Here is a 26,785-nt window from a genome sequence, read left to right as displayed (position 1 = left end):
CCTGTCCTTGGACACCTCCTGGTACCAGCTCCTGATTGGCCAGCTGAGCTACAGCTACCATGGCGGGCCGCAAGTCACCGCAGGCTGATGCAAGGATGTCACTAACCGTCACGCTGGTGGCCTTGTCCATGACCATGGCGGCAGCATTGTCTCGGAGATAATCGAGCAGCGGCGGGGAAACGACCTCCAGGAGCTCCTTCCTTCTGAGAGTTGTGTCCTTTTTACTGTTGGAGTGCATGAAAAAGGGCAACAGATTACTATGGAAATTACAACAATGCCAAACATTGCCACTAACATGCCAAATTTGACTTTGAAGGATGCCAGACCTGTGTGTGTTGCCATCTCCGCTTTCCAGCACCTTAATGATTTCAGGCAGCAGGTGAGCAGGGTCTCTTGGGCTGAGCAAGTACAACAGAACTTTCTTGCCGTATTTGTTACTGATGACTTCTTCCAAAGAGGACATGAGCTCCTGGAAAAGTATAAAACATGTGACACGTGCTTATCTACCAAGCAAAGGACACATGGAAACAAAATCTGATTCTTACGGATAACACAGCCTGTTTGACCAGTTTGGTGTCATCCACGCAGTCAAATATGGCGAGAAGAACCAGATGACCAAACTCCCCCTATAGAAACAGTACCACCCTTTAGTTCATCACTATGTTAACACTTAAAGCAATATTTAAATCATATTTGTAAAGGTGGGTAGAGTAGCCAAAAATTTTACTCAAGAGTGGTGTTACTTCAAAATAATATTACTAAAATAAAAGTAGTCATCCAAAAAATGTACTCAAGTACAAGTGAGTAACATTGTGACTGCTTAATATGTTTTTTTTAACAATGATATTTTTCTCAGCACAAAGTTATCTATATGAACTCAGGGTTTCCCTTACATACAAGATATTGTGGCGGCACGCCACACTAAAATAAAAGCTGCCACGCCTTGCAAATGAGATGTTCTTTTTTTAAAAATAATTATTATTTTTAAAAAATGTAAGGCCGTTTCAAACTAGCAGCAGCCTAGTGTGAAGGGTTCAGCGGCAACCTATTCATTGTGTATTGCAATGTCCGTAATTATGCGAGGCCTCCTTAAAAGACGAGCTGTGACGTAGAAGGAAGCGAGAAGGAGAATGGGCGAACTAGCGAGCGATAGCGGTCGTACGTCGCAGCAGCCCGCTGTTATTTTGTAATTGTTTTTCTTTATTATTGATACCACAATAAAGTGGGTGAGCCAATACAGCCTTATCTCCTTCTTCCCCATATCCAGGGCATTACAGTAGTTTGGATCGGACATTTCGGCGAAAGTGAGCGTTGGACGGCCGTCTTGGACGGAAAGCCAAGTTTGAATGAATTTGCGCCGAGAGCCTTGCTTGATTTCCAGAACACCGCCGCGCTAACTTCGACAACGAGGGGCAGGTGTACTTAATTGGTGTAAAATAATACATATTCAAGATTTATTAGTTAAAGCAGAATAAAATAATACAAATTCACGGTACAAGAAAGTCGTTTCCGTGTCTATCGATTGGTAAGAAAAAGCTGTTTGTACGAGTGACGTGTGGGCGCTCCCGTCAGGGGGGACATTTCACGCGGGGCAGCTATTTTTTGGCACAACACCGGCTGTTTCGGCGGATGCAATCACGGCTGACGAAACCGTGATTAAATGTGCTTTTTTTCAAGTTTTGCGAGCTCTGGGACACTCCAAAAATGACTGTCATGCGTCTGCGTCATGCGACTGTCTTTTGTGTAAATGTAGTTCAAGAACAACAACAACAACAAAAAACTATTCATCTTCTCACCCTAACTACCGTAGTAAAAATCTTTACACGGCTATTAGAATTTCCCCCCTACTCCTTGAAATGGCTCCGATGACAGAAGGACCATTATTGTTGTGGTAATGTAGCACGTATTAGAGCTAAATATATGGAAAAAGAAGGACTACGACGGGGGTTTGCAACCCGCGGCTCTAGAGCCGTGTGCAACTCTTTAGCGCTGCCCTAGTGGGTATCTGGAGCTTTTTGAAAGATTTTTGAGAATAGAAAACGATGGGGGGATGGAAATATATATTTTTTAAATATGGTTTCTGTAGGTGGACAAACATGACACAAACATTCTTTCAATTCATTAATATCGTCATTAGGTTAAACTTCAGGTGGCATCGTACCACAGAGTAGTGAAATGGTGTGGCAATCTCTATTGGATCAACTGCAGGGAAAATAAACATTTAATCATGAAGGCTAATTATGTATTTGAAGCCAACTTAGTCATTTTAATAGTAGGCTAAAATCGATACATAGCGGTGTTGCTTTTATTATAAGGCTTATATAAGGCAACTTTTTTTGCGGCTTCAGATACACTGTATAAGTTTGTCTTTTTTGGTCAAATACGGCTCTTTTAACATTTTGGGTTGCTGACCCCTGGGTCACTACGAGATGTAAGTCGTACTATTGCTACGAGAAAAAAAGTTATTACATAGGGTAACGTAGCTGTAATCAGCTATGCATTTTACGTACATGTACCGTAGCTGAGAGCTACAAAGTTAGCTTGAATGAAATATTTCAAATATATCTTTGTTATGGTTCTTCTCGGGGGGCAAAAACATGGGGAGAAAAAATTTCGCCGCGGCACGACAGTGAGGCTATCTGACTCCGATGCAGCCCACCACCACAGCTTCAAAAAATCCTAGGGGAAACCCTGGAACTATTGTTATGCTTTACAATAACCTATTAAATAACCACATTAAGCCAAAAAAATACAAAAAAATCCATTGAATTCTGAAAAAAAAATCTACAGAAATGAAGCATTATTCATCCAAAGAGCATGAGTTTTCTCTAGTGAAGAAAACATATTTCCTATTATGAAACTAAAAGCATTATATCTCCAGTTTTCCACGGTCAATCGGTGCCAAATAACCACTGGGAGAGGTTAAAATCCGCGCTTTCGAGTCATGCTGATGGCAGCGCTCCATGTCAAATCCCTATTTTTTTTTTACGGTGCTTTAAAGATGCCTTGTGATTGAACAGGCCGGTTTAGGTACACGATTCGCTCGAGCACAATCTGCTCTGATGCCTGCATCTGCTAATGACGTCACAACAAAGCTCGTGTGGCATTCGGGGAAGGCGGGAATTCGGACTTTTCTAACCTCCGACCAGGAAAAATATAATTGGAATGTCACTCAAACTGGGACATCCTAGTCGGAAGTCGGGAAAAACGAGTACCACTTAACGAGTTGCTTTCATCTGACGTCACTCAACAAAATGGCGCCCGAGACAACGTATTGTGGCACAATAATCAAGTTGAATTAAGTTTGTTTGTGGTGCCATGTATTTTTTTATCAAACATTGTAATAGCTTAATGAATTGATATTTTTTATATTGCCTTTAAGCAAAGATGTAACTAATGAAGGCTGTTACAGTGTGTGCAATTTATCCCAACTGTCTTTTTTCCACCACTTTTTGATGGCTTATGAAAAGGCAAGTTTGCTGCTGGTCAAAATGTTTTATAAATGGCCAAAAAAAAAAAAAAACTAGTTGTCGCCATCAACCATCTTTGTTGTTTACATTCGTGTTTTTTTTTTTTTAACTAGTTTTAGAGATTGACAGTGATGGGCCCAAATTTATTAACTTTTACATTTAATTAAGTTAATTAGTTTAATTAGTTAATAATCATCTCTGTGTGTGAGCTCATCAATCGCTTAACATACGTATTTTTTTTAACTCCCACTTTTAAGCGAATGCATTACTACGACTCTCAAGAACAACTGTCACACTTTTAAACACGCATTTTACAGGAGAGTACTGCTCTGGGTGTGCATTTCTACTCTTGGGCCAATTATTTCGCGAGAATAAAGGAACGTCACTGTCAAGCGCAGGCCCCCAAGCAGATTGTGCAGCCTGAGCGGATCGTGTACCTACACCGGCGTGATCATAGAACGGCAAGATTGAGTCTGATTGGTATCATAGACTTCATAATGTATTGACATGACACATTCGCCATTCACTGCGTCATGCCTTCCCGAAGGGGGCCGTCCCACACTCCGCTTCATTTATTAGCAGTCGGTAACATGCAGCCATCTAACACCGGATTTAGGTTGATAAAGTACAAAAGCTGTACTGCATACAAACAGGAAGCATTAGCTCAAGAGTGATTTGTTCAAGGATTCAAGGTAATTAATTATATTTTTTATACCATGCAATGCATGTTGAAACGTGAAAAAAATCAATAGGAGAAATTAGTCGCTACAGCATTGGCATTATAGTTTGCAATATTTATGTAAAAGAACTATTTGCCCGTTTTTTTAACCAAGAATCGAGACCGTTTTATATCCATATCCATAAAAATTTTGGGGGATTTAACCATTTATTCACAGGAATTTTCAACATAAAAAGCTTTGTTGTGATAAGGCGGCGCCACATTGGCTTAAAGACTAGCAGCACATTCGCCATATTTACGTAAAATAAATACTAAATGCACGGTTTTTTGCTTTTAACCAAGAATCGAGACCATTTTAAGTCCAAATCTATAAAGAATTCAGGAATTTAAGCATTTATTCACAAGAATTTTCAACGCAAAAAGCTCTCTGTCTGTGATATGGCGGCCGCTAATTTGCTTATTGATTAGGATCGTAGTTCGCAATATTTACGTAAAATAAATGCTAACTGCACGTTTTTCTGCTTTCAACCTAGAACAGAGACTGTTTTACGTCCACATCTATAAAGAATTCATGGATTTAAGCATTTATTCACAAGAACTTTCAATGCAAAAAGGTCTTTGTTGTATTAAGGGGTCCGCCACAGTAAATTAAAGACTAGCGGCAAGTTCGACATATTTACGTAAAACAAATGCAAACTGTCCGTTTTTTTTTGTGTGTGCTTTAAACCAAGAATCAGTCAGTTTTTTCACAAGAATTTTCAACGCAAAAAGCTCTGTCTGTGATATGGAGTAAAAGAAGTAAAATGTAATACTGTATGTAGAATATAGAGGTCTATGAGAATGTAACAACTAGCGTAGCCCAAGTAGCGGAGTAAGAGTAGCGTTTCTTCTTCACAAATGTATTCATGTTAAACGTATGGCTTAGTAAAACTACTATTAAAAGTACATTTTTCTCAAAAAGTTACTCAAGTAAATGCAACGGAGTAAATGTAATGCGTTACTACCCACCTCTACATATTAGTCTTTTAGCAATGCAAGAAAAGTGACACAAAGTTGCTAAAAGGTGCCGATGACCAACAATAATAATTGTGTGAGAACCCACCGTAGCAAACTTCACCATGTATGTCTTCATTGTTTTGATGATGACTTTTCGGTCCTGAAACACAAATTAAATAATTTAACTTTATTTAAAAAAAAAAAAAAAAAAAAGAAGGTCATTGAAAACAATGGTTTGTGCTGACCACAATAGTGTAATTGACTAAAACTATTGGTTTATTAACAGTTGTTAGCAAGTATTTTATGAAATAATCTAATTGTTTTATCAATTCAGTTCCAATTGCTTTCACTACACTATATATGGTGCCAAAATAATAATGATAGATTAATGGCCTTTGAGTGTGCATACCTTAGCAGTACCATGCCACAGACAGTGCATGGCCACTCGAGCTCCATCGTGGGTGTGAGCCATGTAGACAACGGACTCCCTTATTGACTCAATCATCTCCTGTTTACAGTGACACCATACAGGAGAAAAAGGTTCATAAAGAACACATTCAGGCACACACAATTAAATTTAAACTTTGAATATACAAGTGAAAATAAGACTGTTGTCAGCTTGCTACTGAATAAACATGGATTTAACAACCAATGATGAGATGACAACCTTTATGTAATAGAAGAATATACACTTACCGCTCGTTGTTTATCAGTACTTAAGAGGAAGAAGTCCAGGAAGACTTTGTGGACTAGAGAGTGTTTGATGACCTGCTCTCTGAAAAATAAAACAGCACATGTTGATGCAATGCCACGTGAACCCATTGATGCTAAATTTCAATAAAATTTATTCATTAGCTGCCATTGATGGTGACAGGTGTTCAATCCATTTTGATTGGGAGGGATCGCTGTCAGTCCCCCAGTCAAATTGGATTGGACGTCTATCGCCGTCAATGGCAGAATGGCAGTGAAACACGATCACACAATGCCAGCCATCCCAGTTCAAATGGATTGTATGTCTATCACTGTGAATGGCAGAGAATGAGAATGATTTAAAAATCTTTCACTTGTGATTTCCCTTTAAGTAAATAAATACAAAAGAAAACATAATAGAATTGTTTTATATGTGGAGCAAAATAGCAATAGTAGACCATCTATGGTTTAAAAAACAAACAAAAAAAAAACCATTGAGGCTGCTTTGATCTGGAATGTCTGTAATTTGCGACAATAGGCACGAAGGGGTTAAGCTTTACTTACATTTTCCCAGACTCTAAATACTAGTTATCTTTGTATAGGAAGATTATCTTTAATACAGTTCATTGTTTGTATACAGGATGCATGATGACTGAATTTTGTCTTACTTCTGTGCCATTGGGGTAAGAATTTGCTTCATATCAGTGATGATTTGGTTCAGCTTGTCAGGGTTAGCCTCTGCCACCTTCTCGATGGTGTTGCAAATCGATGTCTGCACACATGGTAAGATAAAAAAATGGAGGCTTACAGCTTAGAATTTTTTTAAAACCGGCATTAGCAAAAAGGCCACAAGGATTTGGAATGCAAGTACTGTATTTTCCGCACTATTAGGCGCCTAGGACTATAAGACGCACCTTCAATGAATGGCCTATTTTAAAACTGTCTTCTATACAGTGGTACCTCTACATACGATGTTAATTTGTTCCAGGAACTTGTTTGTAAGTCGAAATAGTCGTATGTCGAGCAGGATTTTCCCATAAGAATACATTATAATTCCATTAATTCGTTCCATAGCCCGAAAACCTACCCTCAATCCTTAATAAATACTGCTGGTACTATTACAAATGGCAATTGCACACTGCAAAAAATAGATTATAAATAAAAATCGGAATAATAACACAGTATGATAATAATATTAATAGTTCCTGTAATAGTGTAACAAACCAGGTTCTAATGTGGCGGATGTGTTTTGCGTGCTGTCCTGAACGCACCGTGTGGCTGATGAGACTGTGAGATAGGTGTGGTAGAGCTTTAACTTTTCCTTTTAATGTTCTGTTGTTGTCAACTGCGGCGGACAGTAGGCGTGCTGTGTAGCAGAAGTTCTGAAATAAATGATTAAAAACCTGACGAAGCGGGCAGTTTCTTTGGCGATGTTACCACAACAGGGTCCCCCCAGGATTGATAAATCTAAATTCAAGACTTTTAAGACCTTTTTAATGCCATTTCAACTGAAAATTAATACTTTTCTCGCACCCATTATTTAGATAATATTGAATCATATTAAAAAAATAAAGCATTGAACATCAAATTTAACCTCAATTACTAAGTGTGTTTGACAAAAGAATGCACATTTATTGAAGATACAATTAAAACACATTTAAATATAAGGTCTTTCAGAATTTTCTCTCCCCAGGATAAAATGGATTTTACACTATTATTGTAAAGCAACTTCAGAAATTACATTTGCAATACAACAGGTTTCCCTTTTAAGAGGACCTAGTCAAGGTGGTAGGTAGTTGATTGTCAAGTTGGCCACCTTAACTCTAAAGTGCTTGCAATTGGCAGTGAAAGTTTAAAAAACAGCTACTAAATGGCAGTAGTTTACCATTAATTACCACAAAATAAAAAAGCTACGCATGACCATTTCCCTTGGTAATCGTTTTTTTCTAATCACATTACAAGAAGTATACAAAACACATGTTTATCCTTTGTTAGCTATTGAAGACATTTCTTTTAATCAGATAGAGAAAATCCATACTCTTATTTAATCAAGAAAAACATTTAAATATACCAGGAGGTGTTTTACTATCACCTACATCATAATTTGCCTATCACCATGCCATGTTATTCAGATCAACGTTACCCCGCACTCGTTCCAATAATAGACTGTGTCAACTGTGTTGAGTATTTGAGAGTGATGGTGAATCTACGACTCCGGTTTATCCATGCTAAGGCTAGTGCAACTGCCAATACCCCATTGAACATGGCTAACTCTTGAGTTAAAACTGCGAAATTCACATTCATTTGAAAGGCAAACCGTGCAGAAATACATTATTTGCATCTAACACATTTTAATTGGAGAAATTGGCAACTTACTTTGAAATGTTAAGCAGGTCCATTGCCTTCGCATGACCCATAAACTGCGACCCAAAGTATCTGGATGCGACTTGGTCGCCGATCCAATACCTCACATGCTGGTCCAACTGTTTGGACTTGGTTGTCTTGTTGAGGCTTTCGTCGAACATAACAAGTAAGGCATCTGAGCAGTTCCTTGCGTTAGCACACAGTACTGTGCGACTGCCTGATGTTGTGATGTTGATGCTAATGATGCTAACGGCGCGCACGCACGAGGTGCAGTGCATCGTAAAAATTCTACGCGTCATCTTCGTTATGGATTTAAAAAAAAAAAAAAAAACTTCGTCACGGATATAATTTAGGTTGCACTGAGATGTTCTTGAAAATTAAAACCACGGTGAAAAAATTCCAGACTTATGACAGCTAATTTAATACTTTTAATACCTTTAATAATGGAAAACTAAATTCAATGCTTTTTTAATACTTTTAATAACCCGCGGGTACCCTGCACAATAAAGATTTTAACCTTAACTTATAAAGACTGGCAAACGGAGGTCGAAGGATGTCCATCGAGATCGTAGACATTCTACGGTCGTATTGTCGAGCCGGTTCACAGACGGGCACACGACGCTCATATTTTTCAATCATTTCCATCTTCATTTCAATGGTAAGAGTCACCTTTTTACTTTTTTTTTCACCACCTGCACTAACCTTCTTGGAACCCATGTTCATTTCTCATACAAGAAAATCCGCCGTGCGTCCGCAGCAAAAACAAACTGCGAAGCTGTCCTAAATCGTCGTATTTCGAGCATTTTGTCAGATGTAGAAACAAATGGCGAGTAACTTTTTAGTCGGATGTCGAAAAAGGTATATACAGTATGTAGGGAAATCGTGTGTTGAAGCGACCGCATGTCGAGGTACCACTGGAGGGTTTACTGCATTATAAGGCGCAGTAGTAGTAGTGGTTGCGTTATGCATCAATTAGACGGGGCTGCGCTAAAGGGAATGTCATGCCGTGAATAACCAATATTGATCCATATACGGGGTGAACCAAAAAAAAAAAAAATGTTTTAAGTCTAATAAAACCAAGAGTAATTCAAGAAAAAGTAATTTATAGGGATTGAAACCTTAAAACATACCAATTAAGAAACAATGATGGAATTTTCACTGAAAAAATGACATTCTTTAAATGACGTCCTCCTGAACGAATGCATTCTTGAAATCTGCTATTGATTCCTACTGTGAATTTCATCCTGATTTTACCATGGTTACTAAAATGGCATATTGTGTACTCAAGGTGGCGGTCTCACAGTGCTGCCACTTGCGCATGTCTGCCAATATGCAAAAATTCCAGTTTTTTGTTTAAGTGGTCAACAGCAGATTTCAAGAATGAATTCATGCAAGAAGACGCCATTTAAAGAACATAATTCTTAAATGAAAATTCCATTATTTTTCTTAAATGGCATGTTTTAAGGTTCCAATTACTATGAATAAAATATTTTCTTCCATCACTCTTGGTTTTATTGCATTGTTAAAAGCTTGTTTTGGGGTTACCCCATTGTTGTAGTTGCAGTAGCTTTATGCATCCACTAGATGGCGTTATGCTCAATAGAATGTCATGTCATGATTAACCCTTTAAGGTCTGGGCCTATTTTGTCTGATTTTGCATGCCTTTGAAGTTGCCTTTATATTTCAAAGAAAGAATTGTTTACGATGGCCTGGTTTGGTCCCTTTTTTTGTGACACCTTGAACTTCATGTCCAAACTGTTGTTTCCTTCACTGACCAATTATAAATCATCATTTTGGGCCCAAAAAGACCAAAAATTCCAAAATCGTTTTGTCAAAATTTTTAATATTGATGTCCAATTGACAACCAAACATGCGTAACGAACAGTTTTGAAACTTTGTAATATTTATTCAACATGTTAGGATGAACATTCAACCAAAAAAATTTAGAATTAATAGTCTTATATTTGACAATTCAACATAAACAACAGGTATAGCCATAGGCGTTTTTTGCCTTTATACATGCTCTAGTCAAAACAGGTTATATACAGCAGAACAAACAGTGAAGAACAGTGAAAAAATATATACCATCTAACACAAAAAGTGTTTAGAGGCCATCTCTTTATGAGTTTAGGTATTGCGGCCCATCACCTGATGAAAACTATGTACACACAATCAAGCTTCTTGAACACACATTTATATACACAAATTGAGAAGACTGATTGTGGGAAAAAAATATATATATAACATTGGGGGGAAAAAAAAGCATTTTCAAAAATATTTACAATAAACAAGTTAAATTTTTTTCAGGCATGCCACTCCGAAAAGCAGTTTCGTCCTGGAATTAGACACGGCTACATCACACAGCTCACACTTCCATGGGGTGTCGGTCCTCTTTCCACCCTTCTACATTTCACTTTACTTTCATTGTCACTATAAATGTACATGAAAAACAGTATTTATGAAAATAATAAAGTATAAAATATAAATATATACAGCAATAAATAATAATGGAAATCTATATGTATGACAATAGAAAGAATACCATAGCTGAATATGTGCTACATCCCTAATCTTCATATAGAAAGAAGAACACCACAAATTATAAATTCCTGCCTGGGATACCCACAGTGCACGTACGACTTTGATCTGATATGCACATTTTATTATTATATACACAAACACACACTTATATTGCATCAAAATTAACTTTGTCTTGCAATATCAAAAGAAACTTTCAAAAGAAACGTTTTCAGCATTAAAAAAAAAAAAAAAAAAGGGAGTTGGCTTACCTCTGCTCGTCGATGGCGTCACCCACGTGTTCAAATCCGTCACTATCTTCACTCGAGGACTCTTCCGAAGAAGACGATGATGACGAATTTGGACCATCCTCTTCCTCAAGTTGATCAAAAAGCACAATTGCTTGCGCTAAATTTAGTTTTCCGTTCATTGTCAAAGTCACACAAAGTCGCTGCTCGATCCAAACGGCCGTCGCTCGCCACCTCGCTGCTTCAGAACACTCCTCCCTCTCGTTCGGTAGAACCTCGCACGGCAGTTATATTTATTAAAAAAAAAACGCATTTTGTGCTTCCACTGTGACTTCGAAAGGGTTCGTTTGATTTGTGTTTTTTTCATGGAGCTTCCGTTTTGAAAAAGGACAAGAAATGATGGAAATATAGACATAAACAAATGATCCATGCAGCGTTTTAATGTTTTTTTGAGAGGACAATAAAACTATAAAACTTAAATGACAATATCTCACGTTCTAGTTGGTCGATTGACTTCAAATAATAACGAGAGTAAACCGCAATTTCCGCACTTTAAAACGAGACCAACCAACGGCATGTGGGTGACATAATTAAAACGTGAGGGCGCTTCAAAGACGACGTGCGCTGAGGACGCGCCGGCGCGTCCTTCGACTCTCAAGGGTTAACCAATATTGATCCATATATAAGGCACATCTGATTATAAGGCGTACTGCTGCTGGCTTTTGAGAAAATAGAAGGCTTTTAACTGCGGAAAATACGGTACTTGAAAATTAGGTATGGCAGATAGAGTCTGGTTGTGTGAGCGTACCTTGCAGATGGTGAAGGCATTGCCATACAGTTCCTCAGTTAGCATGAGTCTCTGTGCAAGCACAGCTTTGTCGTTGTAGGCGTACTCAATGATTGCGGAAGCGGCAGCGTGGCGAAGCAGTGGTCGCACGTTACCTTTAAAGGTTTGCATCACAGCCGCTACCAGTTCCTTGTTCCTATAGGGGCAAATACAATTGGTGTCAAGACAATAACAACAACAATAATCATTATAACGAGAGAGAAACTTACCCATACATCAGTAACTTCTTCACCACGTGTTTGCCATACTGTGATTTACATAAATCAATGACATCATCTGCGAGAGACAAAGCGACATACGTAAGCAAACAAAGCTTGTATTTTTTCAGTGTGATACTTTCTCTCACAAATGTACACAACGAAATGGCTGACAAAATCGAATTATGCCTGTCGCGTTACAAAAAACAAAACAAAACAAAACAAAAAACGACATAACTCTACATTAAGGAATTATCTATTGCAGGTAGTACGGACAGATGGTCAGATACAGAAAGTTACTCTAAAAAGACTTCACCTTTAAGTTCATCAAACACTTCTTGTCTCTGCTCGTGACTACCCCACTGGATAAAACACTGCAGCACTCGTACAGAGTCGTGAGCATACGCCATCTAATAGAGGGAGATAATGGTTCTTAGCACGTAGACACAAAGATCACGTAACCGTGAACTGGTTTTAATGAACAGACAAGTACCTGTTTATACTTCCCTCTAATCAGGTCATGAAGATCCTTCATTAGCTTCCTTTTCAAATCACTGTCACATTTCTTCCTGTGGGCACACAGAAATGAACAAAGGGTCACAAAAAATAGGATTCTTCATATATAAGAATAACAAGGGACTAATTATCATATAATGTCAATAAAACAAGCAGCAAATCTAAACTATAGATCAACGGTTCTTAACCTCAGTTCGATCCAGCCCCATGGGTTCGGTGAGTAAGTCTAAGGGGTTTTGCGAAGGTAAAGAAACAGAGCTCTATCTTCGTACGCTGATTAAATTTAGGCAAAATGGCTTATTAGACCAAGTTTTGGACTTGTTTGCTCCCAATTTATAGGATTAATCCTTTTTTTTTATTACTGCTAGTCCTCGATCTGATGGGAGGAGGAACTGGTTTGCTCAGTGGAAGGTTGACTCGACCTTGGGAAGAGAGAATACAACAGGCCAATGGGCAGCGTGGTCTTAAATTTTGACTTGATTATAAAACATGCTTTCAAAATGAGAAGAATTTTGGATAGGAATTTGCTAAATTATGAGCTTGCCAACTTCCGTTTTGAATTTGAAAAAAAATGCTTTATTATCTAATTCCAAAGGGTTTGGTGAATTCACATATGAAACTAGTGGGGTTCGGTACCTTTAGCAAGGTTTAGAACCGCTGCTATAGTTATAGTTCATTCACAAATCCAGCTCAAACTTTCATTACTGTTTATGCGAATGAGTGCGTGCTTACGTTCTTAGGTCTCCCCACAGTTGTTTGGCCTGATTGATGATCTGGTACATATCCTTTCGATCTGCTTGTTGTCTGCTCTTCTTCAGGTCTTTCTTCTTCTGCAGCCTGTTTTTCTTCAGCTCTTCATCTGTCTGATGCGCTCCCTGCTTCTTCTTTTTAGGTGTAATTTCACCTTTTTTGAGCTTCTTTGCCTGGGGAACTGGTCATACACAAATTATTAAAAGTAGTTCGTATACTTTCAATAGTTTGTTGAATAGTTTCAAACATAAGCGTGTGGCGGCAGATGCTAGTGGGAATTGGGATTCCAAATCGTCCAGAGGAATTATTGTTGCTTGTCTAAATGTGCCATGACTTATATTTTTAATTAATTTAAAATATTATAAGCATACCAATGCCAGGCAATTAGGTAATTTTGGGCCATTTCAGGTCATTACCTGTTGGTTTTCAGTCACTTCCTGTTGATTTGGGGCATTTTATGGGTCATTTCTTTTGATGTTGGGTTACAATACGGGAAGTAACCCGGGAATGAATAGGCCCTAAAATGAACAGAGAGTGACCTGTAAATGGCCCGAAAATCGGAAAGAGTGACTGTGAATGCTGTGGTTTCAAGTGAACGAACATTCTTTCGCCCTTCCCAGTCTTAATGGAATGGAACCGCTGCATTCGTGGGGTGCAAAATTTGTCAGAACACTGGCGGAGTGTATCAAATACGCAGCACTCAGCTATGCACTTGGCGCTCAGCAATTGTATACCATGAAGCCGGAGGTGTTTAATCATATTGGTGGTGCAGTCACCTTTGCATGATATACAGTGCCTTGCAAAAGTATTCGGCCCCCTTGAACCTTGCAACCTTTCGCCACATTTCAGGCTTCAAACATAAAGATATAAAATTTTAATTATTCGTCAAGAATCAACAACAAGTGGGACACAATCGTGAAGTGGAACAAAATTTATTGGATAGTTTAAACTTTTTTAACAAATAAAAAACTGAAAAGTGGGGCGTGCAATATTATTCGGCCCCCTTGCGTTAATACTTTGTAGCGCCACCTTTTGCTCCAATTACAGCTGCAAGTCGCTTGGGGTATGTTTCTATCAGTTTTGCACATCGAGAGACTGACATTCTTGCCCATTCTTCCTTGCAAAACAGCTCGAGCTCAGTGAGGTTGGATGGAGAGTGTTTGTGAACAGCAGTCTTCAGCTCTTTCCACAGATTCTCGATTGGATTCAGGTCTGGACTTTGACTTGGCCATTCTAACACCTGGATACGTTTATTTTTGAACCATTCCATTGTAGATCTGGCTTTATGTTTTGGATCATTGTCCTGTTGGAAGATAAATCTCCGTCCCAGTCTCAGGTCTTGCGCAGATACCAACAGGTTTTCTTCCAGAATGTTCCTGTATTTGGCTGCATCCATCTTCCCGTCAATTTTAACCATCTTCCCTGTCCCTGCTGAAGAAAAGCAGGCCCAAACCATGATGCTGCCACCACCATGTTTGACAGTGGGGATGGTGTGTTCAGGGTGATGAGCTGTGTTGCTTTTACGCCAAACATATCGTTTTGCATTGTGGCCAAAAAGTTCAATTTTGGTTTCATCTGACCAGAGCACCTTCTTCCACATGTTTGGTGTGTCTCCCAGGTGGCTTGTGGCAAACTTTAAACGAGACTTTTTATGGATATCTTTGAGAAATGGCTTTCTTCTTGCCACTCTTCCATAAAGGCCAGATTTGTGCAGTGTACGACTGATTGTTGTCCTATGGACAGACTCTCCCACCTAAGCTGTAGATCTCTGCAGTTCATCCAGAGTGATGATGGGCCTCTTGGCTGCATCTCTGATCAGTTTTCTCCTTGTTTGAGAAGAAAGATTGGAAGGAAGGCCGGGTCTTGGTAGATTTGCAGTGGTCTGATGCTCCTTCCATTTCAATATGATGGCTTGCACAGTGCTCCTTGAGATGTTTAAAGCTTGGGAAATCTTTTTGTATCCAAATCCAGCTTTAAACTTCTCCACAACAGTATTTCAGACCTGCCTGGTGTGTTTCTTGGTTTTCATAATGCTCTCTGCACTTTAAACAGAACCCTGAGACTATCACAGAGCAGGTGCATTTATACGGAGACTTGATTACACACAGGTGGATTCTATTTATCATCATCGGTCATTTAGGACAACATTGGATCATTCAGAGATCCTCACTGAACTTCTGGAGTGAGTTTGCTGCACTGAAAGTAAAGGGGCCGAATAATATTGCACGCCCCACTTTTCAGTTTTTTTATTTGTTAAAAAAGTTTAAATTATCCAATAAATGTTGTTCCACTTCACGATTGTGTCCCACTTGTTGTTGATTCTTGACAAAAAAAAAAAAAAATCATATCTTTATGTTTGAAGCCTGAAATGTGGCGAAAGGTTGCAAGATTCAAGGGGGCCGAATACTTTTGCAAGGCACTGTAGTTGTGTTGCAAATCTTGCACTGAGCTGACTGGTCGTTTTTTTTTTTTTTTTTTTTTTTTAAAGTTGAGCTAAACTTTTGAGCGCCACTACACGGTGTCCATGGTTGTAATCAAGTTGCAATGCACAAACACACGCTTCTTGTGGATTCTTTTTCGTGGTTTTCGGCAGCAATTTTTTTCGCTCGGTGGCCAGGGCATCAAAACATGAAATCGAAATGTTAAAATTCGAACAGGTTCAGGAGCATCGGAGTGTTAGAACCGGATCCCATCGATGCTCGATGCCCAACCCTACGTGTGACAATATACAGATATAGTGAAATAAAATGATAGTTCATATGCCAAAAAGTAATCGATAAGCTCTATCAAAGAATTGACCTATCATTAAAAAAAAAAAAACAACAAACAAACAGATTTTCCCACTAGACTACATTTTTTAATAGAACCAGTGTTAACTCATGTTTACTTATTGGCTAACATTGACGTCACTCGACAACCAATTCATTTTAACTGGGAGAGAGCGAATGAACATGTTTAGTCGCCAGTTGAGCGGTGCGTGGTTTCAACTTTCAATACATTAAACACACCTGGCCACACGATATTAAATCAGAGCGAAGACTACCATGTAACCGATTACCGGTTTCAAGGTATACCATGGTATGAAAACATCAAGGTTTCAAAACCGCAAAAATTTTCTGTCATACCGTCCCTAACGTATTAGCGTTTTTTTGTCCCAAAAATGCATAGAGAGATTCCTCGCTTGCAGCTGCAAGGCTCAACCCTCCCCACCATTTGTTGCTCAGTGTCAGTCAGTCAGCTGTGCTACATGAGGGCAGCCCCCTCCCATCGAAGGAAACGAAATCGCTGGTTTGGGAATACTTCAGCTCGAGAAAATTTACAGACGGCCGCAGCTTCGAGGAGGAGGGCTAACAGACATGGAAAACATGTTTGCGGAGGGTGACTGCCAAGGAGGCAATACCTCTAATATGATTTCACATTTATACAAACTTAAAGGTTAGTAAACATAGTCTTGAACATTTCCCACCAGCTACGAGAGTTAACTCCAGCGTGTTCAGTAAAGGCGTGCGAAATTTCCGATTCTTAGATTATTGGCGATTCGGCCATGGAAGATTCGAGAACGATTCACATATATCCAAATTCCCATTACTGAATTATACCAGGTAAAGCGGAACTAAAACAGTCAGCGCGGTCTTCGGGACGCAATGAGGAACGGACCGAGAGTGAATATCATGTTCAACTCATGCCGCTAAATAACAAAACAATAATACCTGACTGCAGCCGACAGCCGCAACAAACAACGCCTAGTTGGTAGTTGCTGCAAACATACGGCCACAATCATGCTACAGTAGATATCACATATATGTAGAACTAGATGCAAAATGACAGACGACGGCGGCGTTAGAACATGTATAGAGAACTAGGCTCTGGAAGGCTCTGTTGTAGCGAACCTAATTAACTTTTTACTCCTAAATCGGCAAAATCTTGACTTGAATCTATCTTTAAATGATGAAACAGTTTTAAAACTTTCACATGTCAAAAGTAGAAGAGAAATTATGGAACAACAGGAGCATTTTTAACAACTTCAGCGGTTTATTCACAACATTAAATTAAATGAATGTAGTTTAAAGTTGCTGATACAGAATGGGGACTTGAGTATTTTATTTACCGTTTTTAACTGTTAACTTGATACTGAAATAGTAGTTTGTTTTAGCCTGAGAGGATTTTGACCAATTTTGGAACTAATGTACGAAACATTAAAAGCAGCTAATAGCTTGTTGTGCATCAATAATCAATTTATAATCAAATCGTAGCATCTGAATCCTAATCGAATCGTTAGGTGCCCCAAGATTCCCACCTCTAGTGTTCAGTGTGTCCAGCGGTAGTAAAACATTTCTCCCTGGCAACTGTCTGTGTTGAGAAAGAGTGTGTATTATGTAAACACGATGAGTCATACACACGTGCTTTTTATGGAAAATAATTCAATTATTTTGCTCTAATGGTAATAATGTGCTGTGGGTTTAGGACTGCATTTATTTTAATTTTATTTAGAATATTTAGTTATTTTTTTTAAATTCATTTTAACTTAACATTATATTATTGTTCCAATTTGCTAATAAGGTTTGAAAAATAAAAATCCTGTTCAATGGAAAAAAGTTTTTTGTTTTTTTTTAAACCCAGATATCTCAAAGTAACACATTTTAAAGCTGTAATTCTAATACCGTGATATTTTGGCTTAAGGTTATCACACCGTCAGAATCTCGTACCGACACATGACATGGTTATCAATATGCTTCTGCCAAGAATCGATATATCATTTAACTTAACTTATTGGCAGCCATTGACAGCACTAGACAACCAATTCAATTTGACTGGGAGGGAGTGAATGAACGTGTTTATTTGCCAGTTGAGCAGTGTGTAATTTCAATACATTAAACACACCTGGCCGCAGGATTTTAAATCTGAGCGAAGACTACTATGGAGTTATATTTTTTGTTAACAAAATGTTATCCTCACTAGTGTTTCACATTTAGAATGCAAGTCTATTTTCTAGGGGTGTAACGGTACACAAAAATCTCGGTTCGGTACGTACCTCGGTTTTGAGGTCATGGTTCGGTTCATTTTCGGTACAGTAAGAAAACAAAATGCAAAATATAAATGTGCTAGTTGTTTATTACACACCTTTGTGCTTTAAACAAAAGGAACATTAGCCTATACAAAGCTAGAATTCTGCTCAAAAAGCAGCGAGTATTTAAAGATAATCCAAAAACAATTTGCCTGTCAGACCCCGCGTATTGGTCAGCTTTCTTTCTGAAAGAAAGAAGAAAAAAGAAGTCCTGTGCTAAAGAGAAAAGCAATCCCAATGACAAAGATTTTAACATGTATTTTACAAATGAAATGCCTCAATGAATCATTTTTTTCTTATGAACAGTTTTCAAAAGCTTTATTGGTGGATTTTCTCAAGTTAAAGTGCCACAAGGAAATTAATAAATTTAATTGTGTAAGCAGGATCTGTGTATCATTCTTATTATTTAATTACAGGTGTTTTAGCTCATTTAATTGTTTTTTATTTAAATGGGCTATTATTTATTTTATTATGTGTTTATATTTTACAAATGTGATGTAGTATTCATTTATATTGTATATTTTATGTTGTATAACTTTAGTTCCTATGTGAATATTAGTTCCTACTTGTTTTGTTGTGGTAGGAGGGTTTTGTATAGACCCTACTCACCAACGTCACAGAATGACGTGTCGCTGTATCCGGCCGCCATATTGTCCGTCATTGTGTGTCCGTATTCTCAATGGTTTCAATTTGTCGTGCAATTTATAGTGCAATTCATGGAAGCCCCGGTGCTTTCAGACGCTGTAAACTCATTGGATGCGTTGCATAAAAGGCATTATGTGGAAAAGCTTCAGTCTATCCATTCGCTAGATCCATATTTGATGCCTAAATCGATATTTTTCGACCCGCTGTCTTCGCCCTCTCTGCCTGACATCTGCTACCCTGATATCTACAACTATCTTGTCCACACAAAATAAGCCTATTCTCACGTAAGTTTGAAAAACTTTAAGAGCAGCAGTCTAAGCGACATTACTCCGTGTGACCCTTTACTTCCAATTTTCTAAAATGGCGACAACCAATAAAAAAAAAAAGTTGACTGCGATGGCCGACGCTTCAAGGATAAATGGATATTGGACTATTTCTTCAATAAAACGCGCAACAACTGCGTCTGCCTCATTTGCAAAGAGTCAGTCGCTGTTTTCAAAGAGTTCGATGTGACGCGATAACGATATTACCGAACAAGACACGATGACATGTTGGACAACATTACAGGGAAGATACGGAGCGAGAAATTATAGCAACTTGAAGCTAGTTTAATTTCACAGCAGCAGTATTTCGCAAGAGCCTGAGTGTCGAAAGAGAACGCCACAAAGACTGTTGAAATAATGAATTAAAAAAATAATAAAGCAAATGTGACACACAGAAGGGCTTGCTAAAATTTGTTGAAATATATTGTTCTATGTAAATCAGCCAAGGAGCCCCCCGCATTTTTACCACACCAAATCTGGCCCCCTTTGCAAAAGGTTTGGACACACCTGTTTAACTGATGATCCATAGACGAGGCCAGCTTCTTTCACTTGGTACCAGCTAAATATTATTCAAAATGTACTGATGGTGGAAGAAATAAGCATCTTGAATTTGAAAGTGTATGTTGTCGGCGATTAGCCTGGCAATGATCTTAATTGTGGTTGTCAGCCCAAAACCCTTTAAATATATATTAAATGCATCTTACCAGATATAAAATGACTTCTACATAATCTGTGGTAATCGTTTGGAGCCCAGTTTTCTCGTCGAATTGCAGCAGTCCATCTCGCTCTCCTCTCCGGGTCTCTCGGAATACGGTAGAACTTCCAAGTCTCTCTGTCTATCTTCTCTGTTATTGCGACCAACTGCCACACACGCCTTCACCATTTTGATTAATAATGTTAACGAGCAGAAAAACAAGCCATAATAGGAGGAATTTACGTAGCAGTAATGCGTTAACACGTCGAGTTGACGGACAATATGGCGCGGAGGCGTGGTTGTGACGTCCTGTGAGTAGGGCCTATTGAACACGGGGTTGGTTATTACTATAGCAGAGAAGACTGCAGTAAATCAATAAAGACAAGTCAACTGTGCCCCGATCTACCACTCAAGAGATCTGATGGACTCAAAAAGTGGGTTACGATTGCATATTAGTTTGAAAATCGACCGGATCCACCGTATTTTACACGAGTGACTTTCGGTCTGCTAGCAAGTAGTATTGACGCAGGAGGGCCGCGTCACGCGTCAAATAATAAACTCTGCCGTTCTTTTCGCGTGCATCGCGTTGAGCCGCTTCTGGGACGCGTGTAACACGCGGTCGCACTGCGACTGGTGAGCATTGGCTGATTGACTTTAACGGCCGCGTGTCACTGCGTTCTCGCGGCGGCCACGTTGTCACGCCGTTGACATTTCTTACTGTCCTACCGTGTTGGTCCTCATTATAGTAGAGAAAACGGAGTAAATATAATCTACACAAAAGAAACTGCAACCCGATCGATTCACAGCCTAGAAAAGTAAAGGTTACATTACGTCAGAAACTCGTTCGGTACGCCTCCGTTCCGAACCGAGCACCACGTACCGAAACGGTTCAATACAAATACATAAACCGTTACACCCTTACTATTTTCACTTCACTGGAAATTCAACTTAATAATTCCATATCATAGTAGAACAGTGACTTTGTTTACGTGAAATGCATTAGCTCAATGCTAAAGTGCATTTCTTACCTCCAACTTCTTTATCGTTTCCATCCATTTTGTCAATAGGTAGTTTTCTTTTTGGTCCTTTTCCACCTTTAACAAAGGCAGGTTTCTTCTTGGCGTTATCTCCACTCTTCCCCATTTTACCTTTTGTGTCCTTCTTGTTGTAAGGTTTGAAGGGCTTTTTACCATTTGGCCTACCGCCAGGTGCTGTTCCAGGAGAATCTGTACAGACGAATATACTAACGACTTAATAAGCTTTAAAAGTAGTGTTATGTATGAAAATGTAGTTTTAAATGCTTCCAACTTACCCTTCCCTTTCTTTTTCAACTTGTTCCCTCCTTTAGGGGAAAATGGTGTTTTGGGTTTTGCTTCCATTCTAGGAAAAAATAAATAAATGGGGAGAATAAAGCGGCAATAATTACATTTTAAAAATTGACTTCGTGAGCAATTCTATCGCCTATTGAACTGTCGCCATTTTCTAGTCGAATTGCGAGTTTTACGGCGATAAAACAGCCTAGATTGAAAAAAATATATATATATATGGAAACATAAATGACAACTACTACTAACAGAAACAATCGACTGGTAATAATATTGATAATTCGTCTTTAACGCGAACTTACATTGAGTACAGACACGCAGCTCAAACTGTCCATGCGTCTTCCACCATAACGGTTTACGACAATAAAAGCTCCAATCAAATTTCACGTTAGCTGCCGTAAAACGTTACCTTAATTTCGACAGTGTTGCTAAACAAAATAGATGTCGATTAACATGAAATGGGCGGTAAAATAAAATGTAAATAATTGTACATTTCAGTTCACATTTCAGCACAATTTAATTATAAGCCAGGTTACAAAACGTGGCTCATTTTTCTTCAAAACTGTCATGTTCTATAGAATGACTTTTGACTCGTTTCCTAAATCTTTAATGGTGTGGAAACATTCACATTTTCAGTAGTCATTCATTTTGTTTTTGAGTGTCATTCATCAAGAGCATGATAAAAGTTTATTTTAAAGAAATAACCCCAACATATTCATTTTAGTCATAAAGAATATTTTTTAAAAAAGTTTTTTTTCCTCCCCCTAATTTATTCATTATATATTTTTTAGGAGAGTGGGTCATCATTGTAAATTAGAAGCTGTTCTCAACTGATTTTACCTTGGTGAAAAAAAGGTTACTATAATACCAGGAGAACTACCGTAACCATCGAGCTTAGTATTGTTGGGCATTGAGGAACTTCTTCCTGTTGCCTGGCAACGGACACAACTTAACAAACGTAGGTTGGAAATGAGATACGCGCGGAATTGCAACGACCAAGTAAAAACGTAAGCGCAATCTTACACTTCTTGACTGTATTAGCCTAAATACCTTATCAGATGGTGATCAATAGAATTTCATCGTTGTAGCTTATTATTTTCCTGTTCTTTTTTCAAAACATCATAGTAGTTAAACAATACTTAAACATTTATGTCCATTCATACAATGGGAGGTCATTTAACAGACCAGAAAATGTGTGTTAAAAACAATACATACCAGAAAAATGTTTGTTAAATACAATCTTAAAATAATTATGAAGCATAAATAAATATAATAAATCCCAAAGCAAGTTGAGTTGCTGTCACAAATAAGTTGATTTTAAAAATTGTTGAACTGTATTTGTACTTTATCAATATAGACAATTGTTTAATCTAATCAAGGGCGTAGGTTTGGTCTCAACATTGGTAGGGACGATATAACAGCACAACCTGAATCTGCACCTTTCTCTGGGGACGTGACATTAATAAAACCATACAGACTATTGAACGGGGGTCAGGGCTAGATTTCTCATGAATATGAACCTAATTATTCGGTTGGCTAAATGATCAATGCAAAATAAATCTGTATTGACTTGTACTAACTTTAATGCGTATTGGTTAAGGTGATACAGCGTTGAGTTCAAACCTTTGTTTTCAAAAACTACTAGAGAAACATTTTGAGTCCCTTAATTTTTAAAAATCTGAGATGTCCAAGGAACGATCTACATCTGAGGCATACTAGACTACCTCAAGACTCGAACCAAAGTACTCATATGAAATTCTAATGTGTGATTTCATTTCACAGATGTTTTTTTTCCATGTCAGTTCCTGTTCATGTCAGTTTCCCCCTGTAGTGGACCCATTCTTGGATAGCTCCCTGTTTTGTTGTTGTTGTTGTTGTTTTTTTAAATAAAGGGACTTGCACTCTAAAGCTGCTGCGTTGCATTACCATAATGCACATCATGCAAATAATGATCCAAATGAGGTATGGCTAGTCTGACTTCATTGTTCCTTGTGGAGGCTGGCCTGACTGCAGTCATTTGGCAGGTTATCAAGTTCACACAGTTTAATATTTTGCTAACTCTGATGCAGGTCAGACTTTCAGTAGCAAAATTAGTTGCGTTTCCCCCGCCTCCGGAATATTGACGTCTTTTTACATTACTTACAGTGGCTGCTGCTGGCTAAAAAACGTCTAATATCCCTTCTCTCTGAAGGGGGCGGAGGAGGTGGCATGTTGTCAACATGAATCTGTTGCGTGTGTGTCTGTGTGGCGGGAGGTGGGGGTCAAGTCATCAGCCGATCAAACAAGCTTTGTGGGGGAAAATGGACTGGCAGTCCACAAAAATTGTATTATATTATTATATAATTATTATTATATAACTGAACTCATTCTATAGTGCAAATAAGGTTGCTTAAAAGTTGGTGGGGACAATTTGAGCATCCTGAAAATTTGGTAGTGTTATGTCCCTACCATCCCCATGCAAACCTACGCCTTTGTATCTAATTTACGTCATATTTTTTTCCCCTTTTTTCTTATTATACATAATTATTAATGAATGTCTGTTAATGTATTCATTTTTTCTCTCACAGAAGGGCATTGTGATCATCTAGTGATGGCCGCTGAAGGAAAACCCCTCTGTGAAGATATGTACTACAAATATGAGCAGCTTTACTCCAGACCTTTCATCACACCTGGCTCTGAAATTCCAGAAAATCTCCTAAACCTATCGTATCCTTCATGTACAATATATGCTACTCTTGCGACTTGTACAATAGAGGTTATGATTGTACTTTTGTTTGCTCATGTAATTTCTAGTTACCTCTCATACTTGTATTTTACACACATGAAGCCAACAAACATCTTTATCTATGGTTGAAGCTGTTAGTATTAAGAGCAGCCTTGATGTATTTTATGTGGCTCTGCACAAAAGCATTTCTATGAATCAGAAAATAGTGATTCCTACTTGATTCCTTTTATTTAAAGTCACTCCTTTGGCTACGACTGCAGACGCAGAGCAAACCTGCGGCTTCTGGACGAAAGAACTCTGACCTTTATTGCTGGTCAAATGGTCATCCTGCTTGACATTTCCACCAAACAGCAGAAATATATACGCTCTTGCAGTGGCTGTGGAATTGGCTCGATTGGGGTGAGAATGAAGAAAATACTGTACATAAAATAGAACAAAATAAATTAAAGGGAGCAAATAGGAACACTTTTTGACTTTAGTCCCAGAGATAGGAAAGCCCAGACTCTGTGTCCTCTGAGAAAACATGTAATTGTAGGTGCTTGCAGCTGAGACGACATCGGTAACAACCATCACTACCACACTCAGTGTTAAAGGTTCACATTCCCACTCCCGAGCCACCAGTTACTGAACCAGAATCTCATCAAAGCTGTCTGGAAGATGTTTCTTCTTTTCTTACCGACTGCAGAAGCCACAATCTACATTTTTTAGGGCCAGATAGTAGCTACAGACCAGACAAGTCAATAAAACTCCCTTTTAGGATTGAAGACAACTTTGGTATCACACCACCTATGGCCACAGTTCCCATCAGTTGATATCTGCATACATAAGACTCATTATCACCCACCTCCTCCAGGATATGAGCCAAATTCTGCCGGGATATTTCCAGCAATCTGTACAGCAGGTTTGGTTCTACCCAGGCCTGGCATGTGTCCACCCAAACCATTGGAGCCAAATCACAATTAGGCGCTAATCAGTTGAAACCAACCTCAATAAGTGCAAAAGCAATGTACAAAACAAATTGATGGACTAAAATCCAGTCTGGAGCACCACCAGCATTTGTCGGACACTAGATCCATGCAACACATGTGTTCTTACGTTTAACCAACATGTACTGGTGCATTTAATATTTCGTTTGTGTGTAGGTACACCCAAGCCATAAGTACTTTGTCGTGGCAGAGAAGGGGAAAAAACCCATCCTGATAATATATGAATATCCTTCATTAAAAGCGCATCGTATTCTCAGAGGTAAATAGAATCAATATCATTCCTGTATTATTTCTCTTACGTGATGGTGTTGTGATCATGTTTTCATGTGTGTGTAGATGGTACAGAGTATGCGTTCAACTCTGTCAACTTTAATAGTGATGGGAGTCTTTTGGCCAGCTTGGGCAGTGCACCTGACTACATGCTGACCTTGTGGAACTGGGGACAGGAAGAGGTGATGCTCAGGTGCAGAGCCATTTCTCAGGAGGTATACAGAGTGACCTTCTCCCCATACAACCCTGGACTTCTGACATCATCAGGATCTGGGCACATCAAGTAAAAGACACAACGCTTAGTCCTTGTAAAATGCATATGTTTTTTTTGTTTGTTTGTTTGATATACAGTATATACAGTATATGTTTTGGAATTTCTCACATCACATAAAATCACCATCAAATATGATCCAATCTTTGTAAAAATCACACAGATGTAAAAACAGTGTCTGCTTTAACTAAAACCACCCAAATATTTATAGGTTTTCATATTTTAATGAGGATAGCATGCAAACAATGATAGAAGGTGGAAAAATAAGAAGTGAACCCTCTGCATAAGGAGACTTAAAGAGCAACTGAAGGCAATTTTTACCAAACAATTTAAGTCAGGTGTGTGCCCAATCACTGATGAGTGGTTTAAAGCTGCCCTGCCCACTATAAAACACACACCTGGTAAGAATTGTCTTGAAAACAAGTATTGTCTGATGTGCATCATGGCTCGGTCAAAAGAGCTGTCTGAAGACCTGCGATCAAGGATTTTTTATTTGTATAAAGCTGGGAAAAGATACAAAACCATCTAAAAGTCTGGATGTTCATCAATTGACAGAGAAATTGTCTACAAATGGAGAGAGTTTGGCACTGTTGCTTCTCTCCCAAGGAGTGGGCGTCCACCAAAGATGACGGCAAGAGTTCAGCGCAGAATACTCAGAGAGGTAAAAAAAAAGAACCCTAGAATGTCTGCTAAAGACTTACAGAAATAACTGGCACAGTCCAATATCTCTGTGCACACATCAACTATTTGTAAAACTATGGCCAAGAATGGTGTTCATGGGAGGACTCCACGGAAGAAGCCACTGCTGTCTAAAAATAACATTGTTGCTCACTTAACGTTCGCAAAAAAGCACTTGGACACTTTACAGAATGGTTTGGCAAAATATTTTGTGGACTGATGAAACCAAAGTTGAATTGTTTGGGAGTAACACACATCATCATGTGTTGGAGGGAAATGGAACAACTCACCAACATCAACACCTAATACCCACCGTGAAGCATGTTGGAGGGAGCATCATGATTTAGGGCTGTTTTGCTGCCACATGGCCCGGACAACTTGCAATCATTAATAGAAGAATGAATTCAAAAGTTTATCAGGATGTTTTGCAGGAAAACCTGAGGCCATCTATCAGATAGTTGAAGCTAAAAAGAGGTTGGATGCTACAACAAGACAATGATCCAAAACACAGAAGTAAATCAACTTCAGA

The 26,785-nt window shown here is 38.6% G+C and overlaps 2 protein-coding genes across 5 annotated transcripts in view; one reads left to right on the top strand and one right to left on the bottom strand.

The window, feature by feature from the left end:
• pum3 (pumilio RNA-binding family member 3) overlaps window positions 1-26,785 on the bottom strand; it is a 48,075-nt gene that overhangs the window by 4,842 nt on the left and 16,448 nt on the right. The window contains exons 3-17 of one of the 3 annotated variants that reach the window (XM_057819288.1): window positions 25,465-25,577; window positions 21,314-21,381; window positions 21,030-21,227; window positions 13,257-13,455; window positions 12,502-12,577; window positions 12,325-12,418; window positions 12,021-12,087; window positions 11,773-11,947; window positions 6,504-6,607; window positions 5,842-5,920; window positions 5,555-5,653; window positions 5,252-5,305; window positions 546-626; window positions 327-469; window positions 2-224 (exon numbers count right to left, since the gene is read on the bottom strand). In XM_057819288.1, coding sequence (XP_057675271.1) covers window positions 2-224; window positions 327-469; window positions 546-626; window positions 5,252-5,305; window positions 5,555-5,653; window positions 5,842-5,920; window positions 6,504-6,607; window positions 11,773-11,947; window positions 12,021-12,087; window positions 12,325-12,418; window positions 12,502-12,577; window positions 13,257-13,455; window positions 21,030-21,227; window positions 21,314-21,380 — 1,659 coding nt within the window. In that variant the 5' untranslated portion in view covers window position 21,381; window positions 25,465-25,577. Of the gene's footprint in view, window position 1; window positions 225-326; window positions 470-545; window positions 627-5,251; window positions 5,306-5,554; window positions 5,654-5,841; window positions 5,921-6,503; window positions 6,608-11,772; window positions 11,948-12,020; window positions 12,088-12,324; window positions 12,419-12,501; window positions 12,578-13,256; window positions 13,456-21,029; window positions 21,228-21,313; window positions 21,382-21,628; window positions 21,727-25,464; window positions 25,578-26,785 lie in introns of those variants that run through there. The other 2 variants (XM_057819287.1, XM_057819286.1) reach the window with 2 other exon arrangements.
• LOC130905686 (cilia- and flagella-associated protein 44-like) overlaps window positions 22,284-26,785 on the top strand; it is a 43,059-nt gene continuing 38,557 nt past the window's right edge. For both annotated transcript variants that reach the window (XM_057819285.1, XM_057819284.1), the window contains exons 1-5: window positions 22,284-22,333; window positions 23,894-24,032; window positions 24,288-24,450; window positions 25,194-25,296; window positions 25,374-25,590. In XM_057819285.1, coding sequence (XP_057675268.1) covers window positions 23,917-24,032; window positions 24,288-24,450; window positions 25,194-25,296; window positions 25,374-25,590 — 599 coding nt within the window. In that variant the 5' untranslated portion in view covers window positions 22,284-22,333; window positions 23,894-23,916. The remainder of the gene's footprint in view (window positions 22,334-23,893; window positions 24,033-24,287; window positions 24,451-25,193; window positions 25,297-25,373; window positions 25,591-26,785) is intronic.

The sequence above is a fragment of the Corythoichthys intestinalis genome, chromosome 17 (genome assembly GCF_030265065.1).
Source record: "Corythoichthys intestinalis isolate RoL2023-P3 chromosome 17, ASM3026506v1, whole genome shotgun sequence".
Classification (NCBI taxonomy): Eukaryota; Metazoa; Chordata; class Actinopteri; order Syngnathiformes; family Syngnathidae; genus Corythoichthys; species Corythoichthys intestinalis.
Note: the sequence above shows the minus strand (reverse complement) of the source record. Positions and strands in the feature narration are given on the sequence as shown.